Source organism: Enhydra lutris, unplaced genomic scaffold (genome assembly GCF_002288905.1).
Source record: "Enhydra lutris kenyoni isolate GAN:26980312 unplaced genomic scaffold, ASM228890v2 scaffoldscaffold8, whole genome shotgun sequence".
Lineage (NCBI taxonomy): Eukaryota > Metazoa > Chordata > Mammalia > Carnivora > Mustelidae > Enhydra > Enhydra lutris.
The window spans coordinates 30796025-30816327 of NW_019154092.1; the positions used below are offsets into that span (position 1 = coordinate 30796025).

The 20303-nt window shown below is 46.2% G+C and overlaps 1 protein-coding gene across 3 annotated transcripts in view; it reads left to right on the plus strand.

Moving 5' to 3' along the window:
- The window catches only part of LOC111142502 (formin homology 2 domain containing 3), a 467037-nt gene that overhangs the window by 439457 nt on the left and 7277 nt on the right, over positions 1-20303 (plus strand). For 2 of the 3 annotated variants that reach the window (XM_022495724.1, XM_022495725.1), the window contains 3 exons: positions 4510-4702; positions 10076-10250; positions 17605-17766. In XM_022495724.1, the coding sequence (XP_022351432.1) occupies positions 4510-4702; positions 10076-10250; positions 17605-17766 (530 nt within the window). Of the gene's footprint in view, positions 1-4509; positions 4703-8528; positions 8553-10075; positions 10251-17604; positions 17767-20303 lie in introns of all 3 variants that reach the window. The other variant, XM_022495723.1, reaches the window with a different exon arrangement.

Consider the following 20303-nt stretch of genomic DNA (forward strand, 5'->3'; position numbering starts at 1 on the left):
CTTGTACTTCAGGAATTCAGTTGTAAACCCCTCTCACTGCACTCCGCCTTGACCTTACAGGGACCTCTGGGGTAGAGGGACTGATCAGAGACTTTAACGAGTTTAAAAAGCGGAGTCCGGGAATGTGACCGGCTCTGGCCCTCCATGCTTAGTAGGACACGAGCAATTTCCAACTCAAAACTGCTCGAATAAACAAATAGTTTCCACTTGGAATGTTATGAATCTGGAGCAATTTTCTGAAGGCCTTGTAAAGCTGTTAGGCCTGATCCCATTAGCCATTTTATCCCAGACAGGTAAAAACTCATCTTGGTGATGCAGCTGTTCCTTAAGCTATAGGCATCTGTGTGTGTTTTCGTGTATGTGTGTGTGTGTATAAAATGCACATAATGATTGCTCTGATTGTCCCATTCTCCCTGGTAAGCTGGTTACCCAAATGACAGTTGCTTTCGCATGACCCAGGTTCCTGTCTCCTCCCTGGTGCCCGTCCCACTGGGGACGCCCAGCACGAGCTAGGAATCATGGGTGTAAAAGGGACATGGGTCCAGGTAGTCGCCAAGACAAGACACCAAACCATAGCACCCTGGCTTCAGTTGAAGTTGTTAGCGGGAACACCATACGCAGAAGCGATGAAAGTAGGATTATTTTGTTGAAATGGCCATGGAGGCCCGAGAGCCCGGAAGGCTGTCCTTCCTCTCTCCCTCCCCAACGACCAGCATTTCCCAGGAACATTGCCTGTGACTGCTGTGGTCTAACATGTTCCCTTTACACGCTGGACAGCTGAGACCCAGAGAGGAGTAAAACCCTAGTCGAGGTGGGTACAGGTAGAATCCTTTGCGGTGTGCAGATCAGCCTAAACAGAGGACTTTGGAGCAGAAAGTTGGAAGCCGCTAGGCCTTCATCTTTTTTCCTCACCTACAAGTGTGAGAGTTATTTTGTTATCTGTGTAATTAGGAATTCATGCAACAGGGCACTTTTTGAAAGATGCCGATGTCCCACAGGCACGGCTCAGAGGTTCTCAGGGTGTGAAGGTTATCTGGCTCCTGGGGGCGAGCCCAGACCCTCACAGGCAGCAGAACTGCGGATCTGTTCTCATGACACTCAGATATGCAGAGAAAAGAACTTGGCTTCCCTCACTGTCCAGTCCAGCTCCTTAATGACCACTGCCTGACAGGTCTGCTGACCCAGCCAGTGATGTAAACAGCTAAACTTTTTATCTCCTGAGTGTTTGGTCTTCAAGAGTTCAACTCATCCCTCTCAAAGTTGTCCTTGGGGAAGAATAGTGATTTCTAGTGCTCAGTGGGGAAGAACGGGAGATAGGTTCCCAGATGGAGCCATCTGGAACCTCACGGGCCTCGTATGAGGACAGGATAGGCCCATGTCTGCTGGCACCCCCTGCTGTGATTGGCAGCTAAAGGGACAAGTCGTCGGGTCTCCCCTCTCTCTGCTCCACTCATCCCCTCACACCCTTCAGGCTCTCTGCTCACACCCTCTGTGTTCCCTAGGGTCTGCTGTACACCACACAGGATCCCATGAAGGCTGAGGAGTCTGGCCAGACCCTCCTGCTTCCTCACCTCACCATGCTGCTGTTTGCATTCTGCCAGGCATGTTCTGTTTGGGTCTGGAACCCTTTGTCTTGCACAGGGACCTCCTGATGGGACAGAAATCCCTCTTGGCCTCAGCGCACCGTAGCCTCTCAACAGACCTCTCTCTGCTGCAGGTTCTCCTTGGAGAGAGATGAGAACCCATATCTAGCCACCTACCTTCCCTGCTCGCCTTGGTCGTGGAGTGAAAGCAGCTGGCGCTCCCACCTCCCCTTCCTGTCTGGCCCTCCCTTAGTTACTCCACTGGGTGTCCTCTTGGTAAAGTGGCAGATAAAAGAACTTCTACCATCAGCTTTCAAAAACCATTGCATGGCTAAGAAGATCTCATTCTGCAAGCCTGAATGTGCATATTCCCCTTTCTTTTCACACTGCCCCCTCTGCAGCAGCCTCACATGCCCATGCCAGTAGACTCACTCGTTGGGCTGAGTTACGCACACAATGATGGGCACTGGAGCCCGGGGGCCAGTGGATGAAGGCCTCCGGAGAACTCAGCAAGGGGCTGGCACTCCAGGGGGAGAGATGGGGAGACAAGCGACACCCACACTGGCTTCCTGGTACCCCCAAATCCACCCCTCCCCTTCTTGGGCCAGACCCCGTAATCATTGGCACACTTGAGGGAAAGAGTGGATGGCAGAACAGAGCAAAGAGACTGAGGGATCATCCCCTCAATTTTTCTTGCGTGCGCTATCCTATGCTACCGCATCATAGATCCTATCTGCCCTCTCTGGTGTCAGGTAGGAGTAAGAGCCAGGAAGAAGGATCAAGAGTGTAATCAACACAGGGAATGACAAAGTGCTGTTTTATAAAACAGATCAGGCTTCTCTGCGAAGGTGATGGTTGGGCAGAATCTTGTAGGATGAGAGACAGGAAACAGCTGGGACTAGACACCTTTCAGAGCCTGTGGTCCTGCCAATGGAATGGCCTCCCTGCCCCTCCTACTGCAGGCTTTCAGCCATCTCAGTGTCCCTGTAGGATCCCCGCACACCAGCCCTGGGGCCTGAGGCTTCTTAAGGAATCTTGAGTCCATTGCAGCTGGGTTCAGTCGAGATGAGAGAGGAAGTGGGGCCCCTTGCGTGGTACCTTGTACGGATGGACCACGTTTTGTTAACCTGTTCATTTGTTGGACATTTGGATCATCTTTATTTTTTGGCTGTTATGATTATTGCTGCTACGAACATTTCTATAGAGGTTTTGTGTAGTCACGCATCTTCTTTTCTTCCGGGTATATACATAGGAGCAAAATTGCTAGGTCATAGGGTAACCCTGTGTTTAACTTTTTAAGAACTGCCAGACTTTTCCATAGCAGCTGAACCATTTTATGTCTCTGCCTGCTGCATTATGAGGGCTCTAGTTTCTCTGAGTCCTCACCCACTCTTGTTACTGTCTGTAGTTTTGATTTTCATTCTCCTAGTGATATGAAAGAACTTTTCAGGCACTTATTAGCTATTTTTGTATCTTTTTTGGAGAAATGTCTGTTCACATCCTTTGTCCATATTTTCTTTGTCTTTTCAATGTTGGGTTGTAATATATATATATATTTCCTGGATACAAATTTCTTATCAGACACATGACTTACAAATTCTCTCCCATTCCGTGGGTTGTTTTTTCACTCATGATGGTGGTCTTTTGAGACACCCAAGTGTTTAATTTTGATGAAGTCGAGTTTATCTATTTTTTTCTTTGGTTGCTGATAGTTTTGGTGGCCATATAAAAACAAAATCATTGGGTAATCCAAAGTCATGAAAACTTACAGTCTGTGTTCCTCAAAGAGCTTTATAGTTCTAGCTAAATTTTCTGACTTTAAACAGCATTTTTTCAGCCCCTTTAATTACAAGTTGTCTGTTTTACTATATTATTCTTCACATAAAGAATAGGCCCATTTCCCTCACTCCAAAACAAAACGAAACCCCTATTCATATTGTACAAATTAGAGTGATCAAAAACAAAAGTAGTTGTCCACAAATAGTGGTATCATTTATATAAGACTGTTTGGTCTACATTCTAATGTCCCTCTGTCTCCTAGTATCTTCTTTCTCATTTCCTGATAACTAAAGATGGTGTACATGTTTGCTTATTTAATTTCTTTTACAAAGTGTTTGTCAAAAAAAATCCAATAGTTTTTAATTTATAAAGTTAAATAGCTGAAATTTATTTGGGGCTACTTATGTGGTGTTTTTGAATGAAATTAAGATTGTATGTGGGGCACCTGAGTCATTCAGTCAGTTAAGCATCAGACTCCTGATTTCAGCTCAGGTCATATCCCAGGGTCATGAGACCCAGCCCTATGTTGAGCTCCACAGCCAGCATGGAGGCTGCTTAGCATTTTCCCTCTCTCTCCCTTTCTCTCTGCCCCTGCGCCCTCCCCCACTCATTTGTGCACACTCTCAAAAAAAAAAGTGGGGGGGGGGATTGTATGTAATATCATGAGAAAATATTTCAGAGTATTTACTCACAGAAAACTTAATCAGCATTTTTACAAACCATCCATTAACAGCTCATGTGATTGGGTTTATTCCAGTAATCATTACAGCAGATTCTCAAGGAATCACTAAGCTGTATTTCTTTATTCCGTATTCAGCTCTTACATAATCTAGAAACTTGTGCAGTGTTTTCTTTAAAATATTACAAAAGTGTTGCACATACATTTTAGAAAAACAGTAAACCACTGAGAAGCAAACAAAACAGTAACTAAATCCTGAAATCCCACCACCTAGACATCCTCCATCAGCGAGAAAGTGAGTTGAACTGGACTTCCGGTTGAAGTGGCGGCTCCAGAAGACTCAACCCCAGAGCCCCAGGAATGAAGAGCACTGCCTGCCTGACTGGTTTCCTGCTGGGAGTTTTTAGACCATTGGTTTTTTGTTCCTTAGAACTGGCGTCATCACCGCTATTGGCTTTTCCATTGCAGGTTCCATTCCTTTTTGCTGTTCATGGGGCACCCGCCTTACGCGATTCGGGAAGTCAACATAAACAAGTTCTGCAGGATCCTCAGTGAATTCGCACTGGAGTATCGCACCACCAGGGAAAGGGTTTTGCAGCAGAAACAGAAACGGGCCAACCACAGAGAGAGAAATAAGACCAGAGGGAAGATGATCACTGATGTAAGTTCTGTGAAACCTGTCGCTTTGTGTCGTTTGTTGTGAAAGTAGATGAACCCCTGCAGTGTGGGGCTGATCTTTTTGTGTGTGTGTGTGTGGAAAAAAATGCCATCTTTTAAAAAGTGCTCTTAAACTCTTCCTCTCCTATTACTGTGAAAATCTGCTATTATGACAGACATGGGATAAGTCCGTGTGAATTAAGGCTATGTGGCTAGAAGAGGAACTTTAACCCATGTCGGGGTGTTGTAGGCTGTGGTGTTGTGAAAAGCTTGATGCCGTTTTCAACCTCTGGAATGTGGGTAAAAGTGGAAGAAAAGAAAAAATATAAAAGACAGTGCCACGTGTCCTAGGAAGACAGATATACTGATTTGGGAATTGAGTCAGGATTTTAATCGTTCTAACATGCTGTACAACCAGTTGACACATGGACCCATTCAAGGCACTAAATCAAGAAAAAATGGATGTGGTTGCTCAAAGACACAATCAGGGTCCCTTGGGTCAGAGAACCTTCAGATGGGAAGAGATCCACAGAACGGTGAATCCAACAGGAGTTGCCCACAGCCCCTTGGGAGTGGGAGTGGGCACCCGCATGCTTGTGTGCTTCCCCTGTTCCTGGGCTCCCCTCTCCCACCTCAGCCTGGAACCCTGCAGGCCACAGGTGCTGTGGGCGTTCAGATGCAAGAAGCTCTGTAAGTGGAAGGGAAAGGGATGTGTGAAGATGCCAGAGATGAAGACCCACCATGCAGGTGCCTCTTTCTGGTGGGTCTTTAGGAAACTTAACTCACCTGTATATGGATCTGCGAAGCACATTGGCACTCAGTGATACAGAGAATGGGATGGGTAAATGTGCAAGCGGTAGAGTGCCATCATTCTAAGGGTTGCAAGCCTCCACTGAGCTCAAATTAGGCAGATTTCTTTGGGGAGGAATCAAATCAGTTCTACCCACTGTCTCCAGGTAGGTGTGCATGTTGTAGGAGAAACAGAGGGCACGTGGTTACTGGCCACATTCTTGAGGGATATGGAGACAGGATCTATCAGCTCAGAAATTTTGTTGTAATTTTAAGACATTTCTAAGAACAACCAGGGACTCATCCCCTCACCCAGACTCCTTGTTCACCCACAATTTTCTCAACCCTTACATCACTTCTCTGCAGAGGAGCCCTTTGTATAGCCTGCTGCAGTTCCGAATGCCCATGCCACCAGCTGAAATCTGGGTTTGGTAGGACGTATAGCCTCCCAGAGGACAGCAATGGGAAGCAAAATGAATCCATCTGGGCAAACTGTGCCCACTTTTCATTCCAAGGTGTTATTTTTAAAAGTTTTAAAAGGGGCTTCCTTGTTTCTGAAGAAGTGAGACACATTGGCAGGTGAAAACTACAAGCCCAATAGGCTTAATAGTTATGAAAACACAAAAATTTCTTGCCAAATTCTTGAGATTTTTTTTTTTACAGATCCCACTAATTTTCGAATTCTGCCCTTCTCTGAAAACATTCAGCTTGCCTATTTATAAACAAGGGTAAATGTTTCTAGAGTTTGACTCAAAAATATTTAAATTGCCATTCATATGTGGACAGAACTGGCTTCAGGGTTCATCCTCCACGGGGTCCAATTTTCGGTGGTCAAAGTGGCATCATTCACGTAGAGAGACTGCCATCTGCTGGAAGATTTGGGTATTGTTGCTCAAGACGAAGTGTAGAGCTGCTTTTCCCGACTCTGAATTAGGTTCCCCTGGTGTTCCCATATGTGCAACTGCAGTAGAAGACAAACTTATACCCCAAGGATGTCCTCATGATTAGAAAGCCACACATACACAACTTAAACCACTAAAAACAAAACCTAGCAATAGATGGAGTCCCTGAACGTTAGAGCTGGAAATGATTTTTAGAGAAGATCATTTTTAATATAGATGCTGGGTAAAATGAATGTACAAGTGGTAGCAATTAGAGATGATTTTAGGAAAACAATTATTGTTTAAGACACAGTGAAATCTGGGTAAAATCCAAAGACTCTGCGTTTGGAGTCTACCCTATATCTGCCCCTGTGTGCCTGGCGCTCCTCTTCTTTCTCTGCTTCTGAAGTGCAGGCTGCTTTTCTCAAAATCCAGGAGCCCTCCCAGGTAGAAGTCAGTGAGAAACTAAGGGATTCCTCATCCTTGTGCCCTGAGCTAGCTCTAGACAAAATAGTGACATAGGCAAGGCAAGCAGCACAAGACGTCGTGGCCCTGTCTGCTGTCATCATACTCAAGATGGGCTGCAAGACCTCAGGCCATCAGTCCCAGGACCTCCCCATCAGGGCTCAGGGGGGAGCACTGTTGACCTTGAAAATGAACCAGCTGTTATTTTAGCAGCAGAATGAGTTTATTCAGGAATGGCAGAGGAACTGCAATTTGGGACATGCAGGCTATGACCAAAGCAGAGGCAGGTCCAGAGAACAAAGGAGAGGAACGTTAATTTATTGAGCAAAGAGGACATTGGGAAGGGCTGCTTCCAGTGAAAGTCCCTTGGAAGAAAGTAAGCATTCAGGATGGCAGTGGTTTCTCATTGGCTGAGTTGTGGCAGTTTCTCATTGGCTGGGCTGTTGCCAGGTGAGGAGAGAATCTTCATCCCTCTTGGGTTGTAAGTTAGGCTGCTTCTTGTTGGTGGCTGCAACTGAGGAGAGCACCCCCTCTGCTGTCCTGACTATTTTAAATATTTCCTTCAGTTTTGCAGGCATGTCATCTCAGCTTTGTCTTCTAGAAAAAGGGAATGCTAGTTCCTTTGGGGGACAGTGAGAAGGCTAGAGATTTTGTATACGTAGTGCCTTGCACTTGGGCTGATGGCTGAGAAAATACCAACAATCCTGGTTAAATAAATAAGCTCCAAGGTAGACATAGAAATAGAGAGGACAGTCGTCTCTGGGTGTAGTGCCACTTGCCTGAGGGTTGTGGGAAACGTGGCGAACCAGAAGCATTTTGTCATTTCAGCTCCTGAAAGTTGAGTTGGTTCTTAAAAACCTTGTCCAATCTGCGGGCCTGGCTTTGTAACCTCAGTGGAAACACAGGTTACACTGAGGGTATTTTTCATCTAAAACCAAGAGATGGACATGACGTTCACCCTCAGTTTATTTTTAGGAGAGGGATATTTATTTAAAAGGTGCTTCAAGAAGTTTATCTGGGATAATTAAAAGTTGGGCGTGTTCTCTCAGAAAGGCTCCATGAGGGGCGGGTAAGATTTTTAAAAGGTCTGAATTTCATGTTTCTGAGGAGAGAGTAATGGGACCCATTCCACTTGGGCAACTGTTGTGCTTGTTCTGTCTGGTGTGTGTGGCAGGATTCATGGAGGGCCAGACCTGGCAGCCTGGGCAGGGAGGCTCAAGCTCTCCGGGTGAGAGGGGGATAGCAGCTGACAGGGAGCACCAGGCACGTGGAGGCTGGTTCACATATAGAGGCTCTGATGACTGGCAGGTTGTGATGGGTTCCACAGGATGTGGCCAGCTGAGGAGCAGGGCACGGAGCTGGGAGTGAGGTCTCCACTAGTCAGGATACCAGGTACGCTGGCTATGTACCCTTGGATGGCCTCAGGAAGTTGGTCTGGAGCCCCACAAATGCCTCCTGACATTACTCAGAACTGGCTTTGGGGCTCAGAGAGGGAGTACCTGGCCATAGGCAGGAGAAGGGCTATGCGGTCGGGGTCTGGCAGTTCCTGCATCAGGAGGACGGACCCTGGTTGTGGCGGCCAGTTTTTTTAATTTGGAATATGGTGTGACATTGAGATGATCTCATCTTTGCTAATCTCTGTATCTTCTAAGAATCCCTTCTGTCTTTTCCATCCTGTCCTGTCCGCTCGGGTAGACTGATGAAGAGGATGACATGGAGGTAGGACTGTTTCTGAACATGAAGAAGGCAACAGTTGACCTTCCCAAGCGTGCTGTAGAGTCTAACCTAACCTAAGCAGCATGAGGCATCAGCACCACCCAGTGCTCTAAACCATGCATGATTGTTTCCTGGTTGCTTTCCGTGTGATCACTAACCTCCTTACACAGGTTCTCATCATGATGGGGATGCCAGGAATCAAAAGGCTAACTGCATTTCCCAAGTCTCCCTCAGTCCCAGGCCCTGTCAAGAATGACAAGTTCAGCTGGTCTAATATTGGAGATATTTTCCCAATATTAGAGAAGTAGACAGGGAATTCTCCCTCCAGCCCCTTGGCTGAGCCTTTGGGTAACCCCAGTATGAAAACTGGATTCTAGAATAACCATGAAAAGAGCCCTAAAACCAAAGAGAAAGTGGGACAGCGACCACAGATGTGGTCATTGCCCAGGGGCAGCCATTGACTTGTGTCCCTTTTCTCAGCCGGCATCCATCGGACTCACTGGAAGTCATGTTTGCAGGGGTGGGATGTCAGGGGCTCCTCCTCCTGGCCCTGGTGCAGATGGGAGAACCAGAGACGACGGCAGGGCTGATTGACCCCAGAAGATGAGGGGGCAAGCAGATGGTACAAGCTGATGTGTCCTGGGATCTATTGCCGTGGCTGAGACACTTGATGAAAAGAAGCCAGGAATCTGTGGGACTGCTCTTTGCAAACATTAATCTGACTTTCTCCTTCTCATCAGCTGTTTGGCCTTGTGTACATAGGGCCCAGTGTTCTAGCGTACCTCTTGTAAAACATATATGCCCTAATTCTTTGCTGAGCTACAGTTAGAGGATATGATCATGTATGTTTGATGCGTTTTCAAGCAACCCCGTGTCTGACACAGCCAGAAGCAATGAGTGCGGCCAAACTCCATTTCAGCATGAGTGTCCGTGTCACATGCCGGCCAGGGGCCTGAAATTGATTCCCTTGGGGCCTTTGGCAAGTCACTGAATCTGGAGGGCTTCAGTTCCCTTCTCTGTCAAGTGGGATGGGAGTAGCTCTGGAAAGATTCTTCCCAGTGCTTTTACCATAGTAGGATTCTGTGACTGAATCCCACTTTTAAAATGCTAACCTCCTAAATGATCTATAAGAAAATTTTAACTGCTCTCTGATGCTAAATATAAAAAAAAAAAACTCAATACATTTGATTGACTGGGCATATTTAAATTCTCATATCAGGGCTTTGGTGTTAGAAACAGGTGGGGTTTCTGAGTTCTTCCCAGGGTTGATGTCCTTGGTCCTTAGCACCCACTGAGGGCAGCAGTGGGGGAGGGAAGAGTATGGGCCTTCTGGGACCAGAGCTCTTCTTTCTGATAAGAGAACTTCCCGTCTGTCTGGATGTTTGTCGTTGGCATAAGGAAAATGTTAGGGACAGCGGTGGAGAATGTGTCTCTGGAATGCACACAAACAAGGAGGTTTTTTCCTCAATGGAAGTTGGTGTTCTGGGGAGTCATCTCACGCCCTTTCCCCTACTTTGGTCTTGCAGTCGGGCAAGTTCTCCAGCAGCTCTCCGGCACCCCTGAGCCCGCCACGGGGCCTGAGCTATGCGGAGGATGCCACAGAACATGAGAACATGAAGGCTGTGTTGAAGACCTCGTCGTCGGCGCTGGAAGATGCCACCCCGGTGCTAGGCGTCCGCACACGCAGCCGAGCAAGCCGAGGTGACTCCTGGCAGGGGGGCGATTGGGGGGGTCCCCGTCATGGTGGTGCAGGTGACAATGCCCAGGAAGTATCGGCTGAGGCCCGCCCATGCTGACCTAGACCCTTGCCTTCACTCACATCTCTGGGGCTCACCGTAGTACTTCATCTCCAAAGCACAGGGCCCTCCAGCAGTGTAACTTCATTCACATGGGAGGAGTTTTGGTTATGAATGGACCCTTATGGGTTAAAGCAGGGGACAGCCAGCCATGGCCCCAGGCCCAATTCCGCCAGCCACCTGTTTTATACCTGAGGTTTTCCCTGGAATGTAGCCAGGCTGACGGGTGTGGGTGCTGTCCATGGTGCGTGAATGCGGCGGTGGCAGAGTTGGCTGGTTGTGGCAGAGACAAGTGGGGCCCGTAGAGCCCCAGGTTTTCACTGGCTGGCCCTGTGTAGGAAAGTTTGCTGGATTCAAGCACAGCCCCTTTTGCCTTTTTAAATCTTTACAGGCAAGGAAGAAATGAAAACTAAAGATTGTAAAGACAGATAAGAGTTTCTAGGTTTGTTTCATAACTTAGTGGGGGCTATTTTATCCCACCAATAAATTATTTAGTAATTTTACTCAATTATAACTTAGTTGAGAATGAGGTGCCTTTTTCACTTGAGAATGTTTGGTGGTGGTCCTCCACTTTGACCTGAGAATGTTTGGTGGTGGTCCTCGATCCAGCCTGACAGCACAGGAACCCTCCTCAGTCTCCGTACTGCCTACAACACACGGCCCAAACTGTTGGTGCTGTTGCTTGGGGCCCCTGCGGTTGGGTCCCAGCCTGTCTCCCCACTTAGCACTCACTCTCCCCCACATGTGGGCACCACTCTTCTCTGCACCCTGTTGCTCTGAGCCCCCCCACCCCACCCCCGCTGGTGGTGCTGTCTCCTTTCCTCTGCCAGTCCAGGCCCCATTCACCTCCAGAATCCACCTCCGCCTCCATACTCCTCAACTCAGAGGGCTGCTCCTTCCTTCCACGGACTCCCGAGCCCCCAGTTCAGGCTGCCTCAAGATTACAGACTTTATCACTAAAGAGAACAAACTCCTGGAGGACAGGCTTTCTCCTCTCGGTGTTTGCTTGGCACATGCTAGGTGCACCTCTAGAGGAAGGCATTATCACTTATTGTCTAAGCTGTCATGCTCCGGCATGTGACAGTGGTTCTGGTAGTCATTATACTGGGTGACAACAGAGAACAGACCGGATAAACTGGGTGGTGGATTAGCTTACCTATCACAAAAACTCAGTAAAGCAGTGAGCACATGCGGTGCCCATCAGGCATTGTCCCAGGCTTAGGAGAACATTGGGACTCACGAGATGGCAGCTGGAATGTCGAGCTGCAACCTGGAGAAGGCCCATCAGTGACTCCTAACTACCTTTGCAGACTGACGGTACTTTGGGAATTTTGCTGTTGTCAGCTCTCTTCCATATAACCAAAGGATAATAATAATAATAGTAGTAGTAATACAGTAATAATAACTTCAACATAAAAAATAATTGTAGTTTCCAGTTTTCTTTAGAAGAGAGTGGGTTACATGACACATACAGTTCCTTGGAGCTTCAAGGACCACAAGCTGCCATCGACGGAGGAGTTTTGAAAGGGCTTCCATGCAGTGTGCCAGATCCCTCAGGTTTATGTGGAATTCCCTAGTGGAAATGCACTTCAGGCTTTTTTATGAAATTACCAGTTTTTTGGTTTTTTTTTTACTTCATGTGAGTTCAATATATCACTCTAGTTCCTTTCTCTGCTTCTTAATGTTGGACTTCAGTCTTTACCTTTTAGCAGGGTTTTTACTTTGATAGGCAGTTAAGATGACAGGAGAAGGGCTGCCTCCAGCCACCTTTGCCCCAGTGTTATCCTGAGACACAGACGCCAAAGTAGGAAAGTCCTGTCTTCTACTACAGCCTTGATGCCCAAACTCTACCCCGAATACTTGCAAATGTTATTATTATGTCAAAGAACCAAAGATTGGGTTCTCTGAGGTTTGGTTTTTCCAAACTCCCTGACTTCTAGGTAGTCTTGGATGTGGAGTTAGGAGAAGAAAATACAGAAATATTCTGCTTTATCAATGAAAGAGCAGGCTTTTGGTGACCAACAGCAGACAGATAAAGCTGTGAAGAACCACAGTCCTGAACACTCTACATGGTACATTCCAATTGTCTCATTTTCTTTTTGTTTTTCATGTTATTTATTTGAGAGAGAGTGTGTGCACATGGAGGTTTGGGGGGGTGGGTGACAGAGGGAGAGGAAGAGAGAATCTCAAGCAGACTCCCTGCCAAGCTAGGAGCCCAACACAGGGCCTGACCTCACAACCCTGAGATCATGACCTGAGCTGAAATCAACAGTCGGATGCTTAACTGACTGAACCACCCAGGCGCCCCTGGTTATCTGATTTTCTATAAGGAAGGAGAGATGTCCTCTTCTTGGCCAGTGCTATCTATAAAAGGCCTCCATTTCTCAGAAAAGCCAAGTAGTGACAAGTAGAGAAAGGATGTGTGAGCAAGAAGGCATAATAAAGGAGAGAAAAAAGTGGGAAAGGTCAGATGGTAAAGAAAATAGTACCATTAAATGCTTAGCAGTAAAGATTATCATTCTACATGAGACATCAAACAGGGATAAGAATAAAAGAAAAAACAGAGCTTGGCTGTGTTTTGGAGTGTGTGGATGGGAATCACGTAACTCGGTACTCAAAAAGACCCAAGACATTCCATGGGTGAGTCTAGACTCTGGGCTCCAGCAGCTCTTGCAGGCTTTCTGTCCTGGCCACCAAGAAGATGAAGGGGAACATCATCAAGAAGATGAAGGGGAGGGGTGCCTGGGTGGCTCAGTGGGTTAAAGCCCATGCCTTCAGCTCAGGTCATGATCCCAGGACCCTGGGATTGAGCCCCGCATCAGGCTCTCTGCTCAGCAGGGAACCTGCTTCCTTCCTCTCTCTGCCTCTCTGCCTACTTGTGATCTCTGTCAAATAAATAAATAAAATCTTAAAAAAAAAAAAAAGAAGGTGATGATGATGATGAAGGGGAGCATTAATGTTTGCACTGAGTTGACCACAACCATCAGGAGCCTTGAGGTCCTTTACCTGGGTGGTTTCAAGGGTAGCTCCATGGAAGCCATCTGGGGAGATGGAACCTAGTTTGCCTAATGGAACATACAGAATATATTAATTTTAAAAGAGAGAGAATATGTTAATTTTAGAAAGGAAGTTTGTTCAGTTTCTCTGTATTTTGAGGGACTTCTGCTTCTAGATGGAACATAGCAGGGCAGGCAGGCTACCACTCCTTCTAAAACAACTAGAATTTTTTTTTTTTTAAATAATGGCAGGAGCTTTCTTTTTAAGGGTATCAGCAACCTGTGAAGGGAAAGAGAACTAGACAAACTAGAATTGTAGATGAGCTGATCATGCCACTCCAGGGCCATTTGCCAAGCCTGGGCATAGGCTGAGAATTGGACCTGCTATGGGCAGAAAGACTCGACTAGGAGAGAGAAGCCAGCAGAATGTCTAATAGTCACATAATGTGGCACAAGGGATTAGAAGTAGAGGATCTCCAAACTCCTAGAATGTTTTCTCCATGAGACCTTGGCACGTGCCAGGACAGCATGGAGAAGGGGAGGGAGTGGAGCCAGAAAGGCTGGAAGAAATCTGTAGCCTTGAAGGTCTGAGAAAACAAAGCTAGAGTAAGCACTTTCAACAAATACAGATATTTAGAAAGAGATGGGGACAGATGCTTCACTAGTACTTCACCGTGTCTGGTCCCAACCCCACTCAGTACTTCACCATGTCTGCTTCACAGAAAAGAGGGAAGGCTGGGGGAAATGAATCTGACCCCAGTCTCTGCGTCTTTCTGTACACAAAGTGCAGTGCATGGTCCAAATTTGAGCCAAGAGGAGAAATGAATATATGGCCAACAAGGAAAAGGAGGCAGTAGCAGCAGATCGACAGGTGGTCCAGATGTTGAAAATTGCAACGAAGTTTTAACCATTGCAAATGTTAGAGAATGTTAAGGAAAGTATAGGCAAATTTATTAAAAAGTGGATCATTTCAACCACAAATTGGAACTTATTCTTAAAAATAATCAAATGGATGTTCGAGAGCTGCGAAAGAAATATCTGCATTAAGGAACTCATTGGATGGGTTTAAGAGCAGACTCTCCCCAGCAAAGGAAAGGGTTAGTGCATTCAAAGATAAGTTATTAGAAAATGTGCAAAGTGAAGCATAGCGAAGAAAAAGTGGACAGAACAGAATAAAATGTAATCAAATGGTCTCGCCTTTGTGTAACTGGAGAAGCAAAAGAAGGACAAGAAGCATTAACTCAAGAGCTAATGTCTACGAATCTCCCAATGCTGATGATAGGTATCAACCCACATATTTAAGAAACTTAACAAATCCAAGGAGAATAAATAAAAAGAAAACTGTGCCTAGGTGTAATGTAGGCAGGCTGCTAAAACCCAGCGATGAAGATAGCATCTTTTAAAAAGTCAGAGGGAAAAGATAAATTACCTTCTAAGTTACAACCATCAGAATGAGGACTCCATGTTATCAGAAGCCGTGGAAGTCAGAAGAAAGTGAAATGACATCTTCAAACTGCCAAGAGGAAAAGCTCTAAACCTAGAAGTCTGTATCCAGGGAAATTCTTTTAGAAACACAGGCAAAATTTTATTACATTAAAATATAATCTTTTTGATATAATTATTTCCCATTTAAACTGTTACTTTAGGTTAGATTTTTAAGGGGAAAATTAAAATTATAGTGTTTTCTTTCCAACTGCAATTTACATTTTTTTTTAAATTGAAGTATATTTGGCACGCAATGTTCTATTAGTTGCAGGTGTGTAACATTGTGATTCAATGAGTGTATGAGTGTGTGTTATCAGTTTACATATTTTTAAAAATGAAGTAAAAAGTAAAGTGATATGGTGCTATCATAATCTATAATGCCTCATTCCTTCTACCACATCCCAGTGTATATAAATGTCTTGCGGGCCACCTGGGTGGCTCAGTTGTTTAGGCATCTGACTCTTGATTTCGACTCAGGTCATGATCTCAGGGTCATGAGATCGAGCCGCATGTCAGGCTCCACACTCAGCAGGGGAGCTACTTGAGATTCTGTCCCTCTGCACTGCCCCCCACACACATGTGCCCACGTGTGGGCTCTCTCTTTCTCTAAAATAAATAAAGTTCAAAAAAATCTTGCTAACATTTGAGAGGCTGTGGTGAGCCAGTGGCCTCTTGGAGTCTGTAAAAAGTGTGGGTAGTGTTTCCCTGATGCTCTGTGTGGGTGCAGGGTTCCAGGGCAAAAAGCTTATACGTGGAAAGAAAGAAAGCATATAAACAGTTACCAGGCAGGAAAGTAACCAAGGAGAGGGGTGGATAAAAAAGCAGAATCAGGACTGAGGTCATAAAAGAATGACATCATCACAAAACCAAGTCTGGCAATCCTGCACATATGGCAACACGTCCCTTTGAAGCATCTCCTGACATATTGCAGTGAAAGCAGATCCCTAGGGACATCTAAGATGGGAAGAATTGGGAATTCTTAGTAGGAAGATTAGAGGATGCCTTCATTTTTGGCCCAGTGCTCTGAAAATGTATTATGAGCAAATACAGATGATTGAAAATTGTGTGTTTTTGGAAGGATAGTTTGGCATTTTAAAATGAGACACAGAATTATAAATCAGTAGGTAAAAGGGAAAACTCGAAATTGCTGGGCAAAACACAATTGCACTATTGACTGCTCTATCTGCTCAGAGAAAGATCATTGTTCAGAAGCGCTGAAGGGTCCCAGTGTCAGCGCTGTGCCAGTGTGTGAGGACTCTTGCCTCCAATTAGACCACCTGAACCATCCTGAGAAGGCAGAAAAATTTAGCCATTTCAAAAATTCTTTTCTGAGAAGAGCCTATTCTTAAAGGGTTTTATGTTGCTGGAAAATCTAATCTGATGGAAGCAAGTAGATCAAGTGAGCTTGGGCATAAGCAGAAAAGATACAGTTACTGGTTTTATATATACCAGTGCTGTGGCTGTGCTCCCATTCATACGACAAATGTTTAAAATAACAACAAAACAACAAAACTTTGTCGTTGGAATACACGTTGACCTATAGCCACAGGTCTCAGACACATGCATGTGGTGGAACCCCAGGAATCCTGCTACTCCTTTTGCAAAGTGTGAACTACTTATGTATGCAATTCAGCAATGTGCATTTTACTGGCAGAAATTAGGAGTGAATCATAGCATATTACGTATTTACTGTAAAATTTCAACCACAAACATGTGTCCATAAAAATTACAATCTACTGAACAGTGATCAGCTATTCTTAACTATTGCCGTCAATATCCAAATGCCAAAAGCTTTTAAAAATTAGTATGAGAGAAGTGCCTGGGTGGCTCAGTCGGTTAAGCATCTGCCTTCAGCTCAGGTCATGATCCCAGGGTCCTGGGATCAAGCCCTGCCACAGGCTCCCTGCTCGGCAGGAAGCCCTGCTTCCTCTCTCAGTCAAATAAATAAATAAAATCTTTTTAAAAAATTAGCATGCTAATTTTTTTAAAAGATTTTATTTATTTGACTGAGAGAGACACAGAGAGAGAAGGAACACAAGCTGGGGGAGTGGCAGAGGGAGAAGCAGAGCTGAAGGCAGACGCTTAAACAACTGAGCCACCCAGGTGCCTCTCCTGTTACGATTTTTTAAAGGTTAGGTAATCCAGGGTGCCTCAGTCAGTTAAGCAGTTGACTCTTGATTTCGGCTCACATCATGATCTCAGGATCATTAGATCAAGCCCTGTGTTGGACTCTGTACTCAGCTGGCAGTCTGCTTGAGATTCTCTCTCTCTCTCTCTCTCTGCCCCCCTACACCGTGCGCTCACTTGTGCTAGCTCTTTCTCTAAAAATAAATAAACCTTAAAGTATTAAAAAAAAAAAAAGTTGAAGCAGCGCAAAGGTAAACCATTACAAAATCATGGTTTCTATTTAACTAGAAGAGAAGTTAGGGTTAGTTGACATTCACTAGGCATAGAGAGCCGTGGATAGAGACCTGAATGAACCCATTTCTCCGGACATTACTGGGTGGACATCGCGGAGTATCTGTGATGTGCTCTGTGCTGTGATGCTGTGATGTGTGCGCTCCCAGGATCACGGGGCTGGTCGGGCGGAGGCCTTTGGCAGCCGTGTTCAGGGGAGCAGGTAAGTGCTCCAAGTGCGCATGCGTGAGGGTGTGTCCTCGCGGTCTGGCAGGCTCATGCTGTCGCTCTGGCCGCGGCTATGGCCGGTCACTGGCAGCGCTCTGTGCCTGGAAGAATGTGTTGGCATTTTCTCTAGTGTGTTCCTTCTCTCTGGTTCAGGATCCACCAGTTCCTGGACTATGGGAACCGATGACTCCCCTAACGTCACGGATGACGCAGCCGATGAGATAATGGATCGCATCGTCAAGTCGGCCACCCAGGTGCCCAGTCAGCGGGTGGTGCCTCGGGAGAGGAAGCGCTCCCGGGCCAACCGGAAGTCTCGTAAGTGCCTTGGAGCGGGGGTGAGGGACTTGCCCTAGGGGGACCTGCCCTCCTGACCAATATGCCTGGGGAGGAGCAGACACTGAGTAGCCAGCTCCAGTCATCAGTCAGTGACACGTGGAAGGTCCACCCAAACTCACCAACGAAAGGTCTCCTTGCCAGTGTGGAGGAGGGGGCTGCAGCCACACCCCGTCCAGTATATTTGCCACTTCTGGCCAGGCCTCCCTCAGTTCTTGCCTGTTCCCAAGAGCGTCTGAAAGACCCTTAAATATATCTGGCGTGTAGGGGTAGGTGCAGGGGGGGCCATTTGCCAAGCACTGCCCCCAGATTCTTTGCTGAAGCTGTATTTCTGCATCGGGCCACTTTGTAGCTGAAGATGGTTCCCTTAGGGATTCACTGCTGCTCACAAACATGTCAAAGGTGAAAACCAATGATTTTATGGTCACTGGGGTGCTTAGAATACTTAATGTTAATCTAGATTGACCAGTTTGATTTGTTTCTTTTGGTACTCAATGGAAAAGTCCACTAAATCAAAGGGATTGATTTTTCCCCTTCAAACCCTCTGCCTGTTCCCGCCCATGGGATGATGGGTGTGGGGCTGCCCCTGTGGGCACCATGCTAGCTCTCTGAGGGGCTGCTTTCTGGGTTTCTCTGTATCCTTTGACATATGTCTGCATTAGCCATGACCTTCGCATGTTTTAGGAAAGAGCTCAGCCCCCAGCCTCTGGTCCCGATGGTGTGCCACTCAGCTCAGGAGACCAGCTTGAGTCTCTATTGGCTCTGCCTCCAAGAATCAGGGATGGTGAGGGGCACAGGGATTTTGACTGTCACAGGAAGGAAGCCTGTTTACCTCTGCCTGTAATGGCTCCACAAAGTGAAAGGAGATTGACTCTGGGTAGGTGGGAGTTCAGTAAGAACTCCAGACTCAGTTTGGTGCCACCTTTGAGATTATACACAAGGCGGGGGGCAGGGGAGGGGGTATCAGGGTTTGAGCGGCAGAGCCCAAGGGAGAGGGCTGAGAAAGGATGCCAGGCAGGGGGGTGCCCTCATGGAAGGTGGGCATTGTGGGGCCAGAGCTCTCAGAGAAGGAGACTGCAGGAGGCAGTGACCTGGCCAGTCCCTGGAGGCCTAGGCTATGTGCTCCCCCACCAGGTTAGATGCCTGTGTTGGCAAAGAGTATAGACCCTGCCCTCTGGTCTAGTCTAGAAGGAACCAGATTCTTAGAGAGATACATAATGTCACTGGGAACAATAACACAGTCATAATTAATTTTCCTCTTCAATCTGGCCAGGGAGATATTTTGCCTGTTTTTGTGGTTGACATAAACTAATTTCCTGTGGTATCATTTCCATTCCAATCTTATGCAAAACAGCCGTATATTCTTTTTGTTTAGCCAAACACATTTTATTCTGCGATGCAGTTACTACAACAAATACAGCCCTGCATGTGTGTAAGTGTTTATCTGTAACAGGCATAATTTATTAGTAATGGCATCATCAATAGAAATTTAAGATGGGGGAAAATTACTTTGATTTCTTTTTAAGGGGGATGATAAACTCCAGCTTTCTCGCAAGAGGTTAAAAGAATAAGAAAAAAAACAATTTGCAAAATCGATGTGAACTTCCATGGTATGGGTCTCCATCTCAAACAATGGTATATTTGATTTGATTGTTTAATGGCCGTGATGAGGCAAGGGGGTGATGAATAACCAATGTATTGGGGCAATCACTCATTTGGCTGAAGACAGTAATAGTCCGGCTATTGCAGGAAACCAAACAGAATCCATCCCATAACCTAGAAATTTATGACCTCCAAGCCACTTGAGAATCTTCCAAGATAATTAAATGTCTGCGTTCGTGTTTGATGCTGGTGACTAGGACCGCACATGCCAAATGTCCTCCTAAATCTTGAAATATGCAGCTGGTGGGGACACAGGGAAGGCATCTTAATCAATTCGCAGGTTCCCATGGCTCAGCTCCACTTTTCCAGCTGGTGACAACCCGGTCTCATTAAGTAAAGTGTTTTGACTTGTCCAGTTGATTTTTAGCCTGTGAAATGGTCGATCCAATGTTCTTTCATGTCCCTGCCCCTGATTCTAGCAAAGGTTCTACGATTGGCTGGTGGATCAGACCGAGGGAGAACATTCTGGGAGGGTCTTGGGTTTTTTTCTTATATTGGTTTTTCTCTTCATCATATTGGGGCAAATATTTTGTCCCAGGGCAGTTTGTTCTCTTAGGCATCCTGGATGTTGGCCTTCTCTAGAAAATCCTAAAGCCGAATGGCATTTGAAGTATCCTTACCACTGTGATTCTGCAGAATGGGCCCTGGTAGCTGGTAAGGAGGGGGAGCTGCTCCCCCATGTTCTTTTCTCTTGGACCTATCTTTGGAGGAACGTCTCTGCCCAGCTGGCTGGCTACATATGGCCAACAGCCTGGACTATCGCAGAACAGAACAGGGTTTAGAGACTCATAATCTCTCTGTTCTCTTTTCCTGGGGAGCCAGATCTTGTCACAGTAGAGAGGCTAGGTACCATTTTC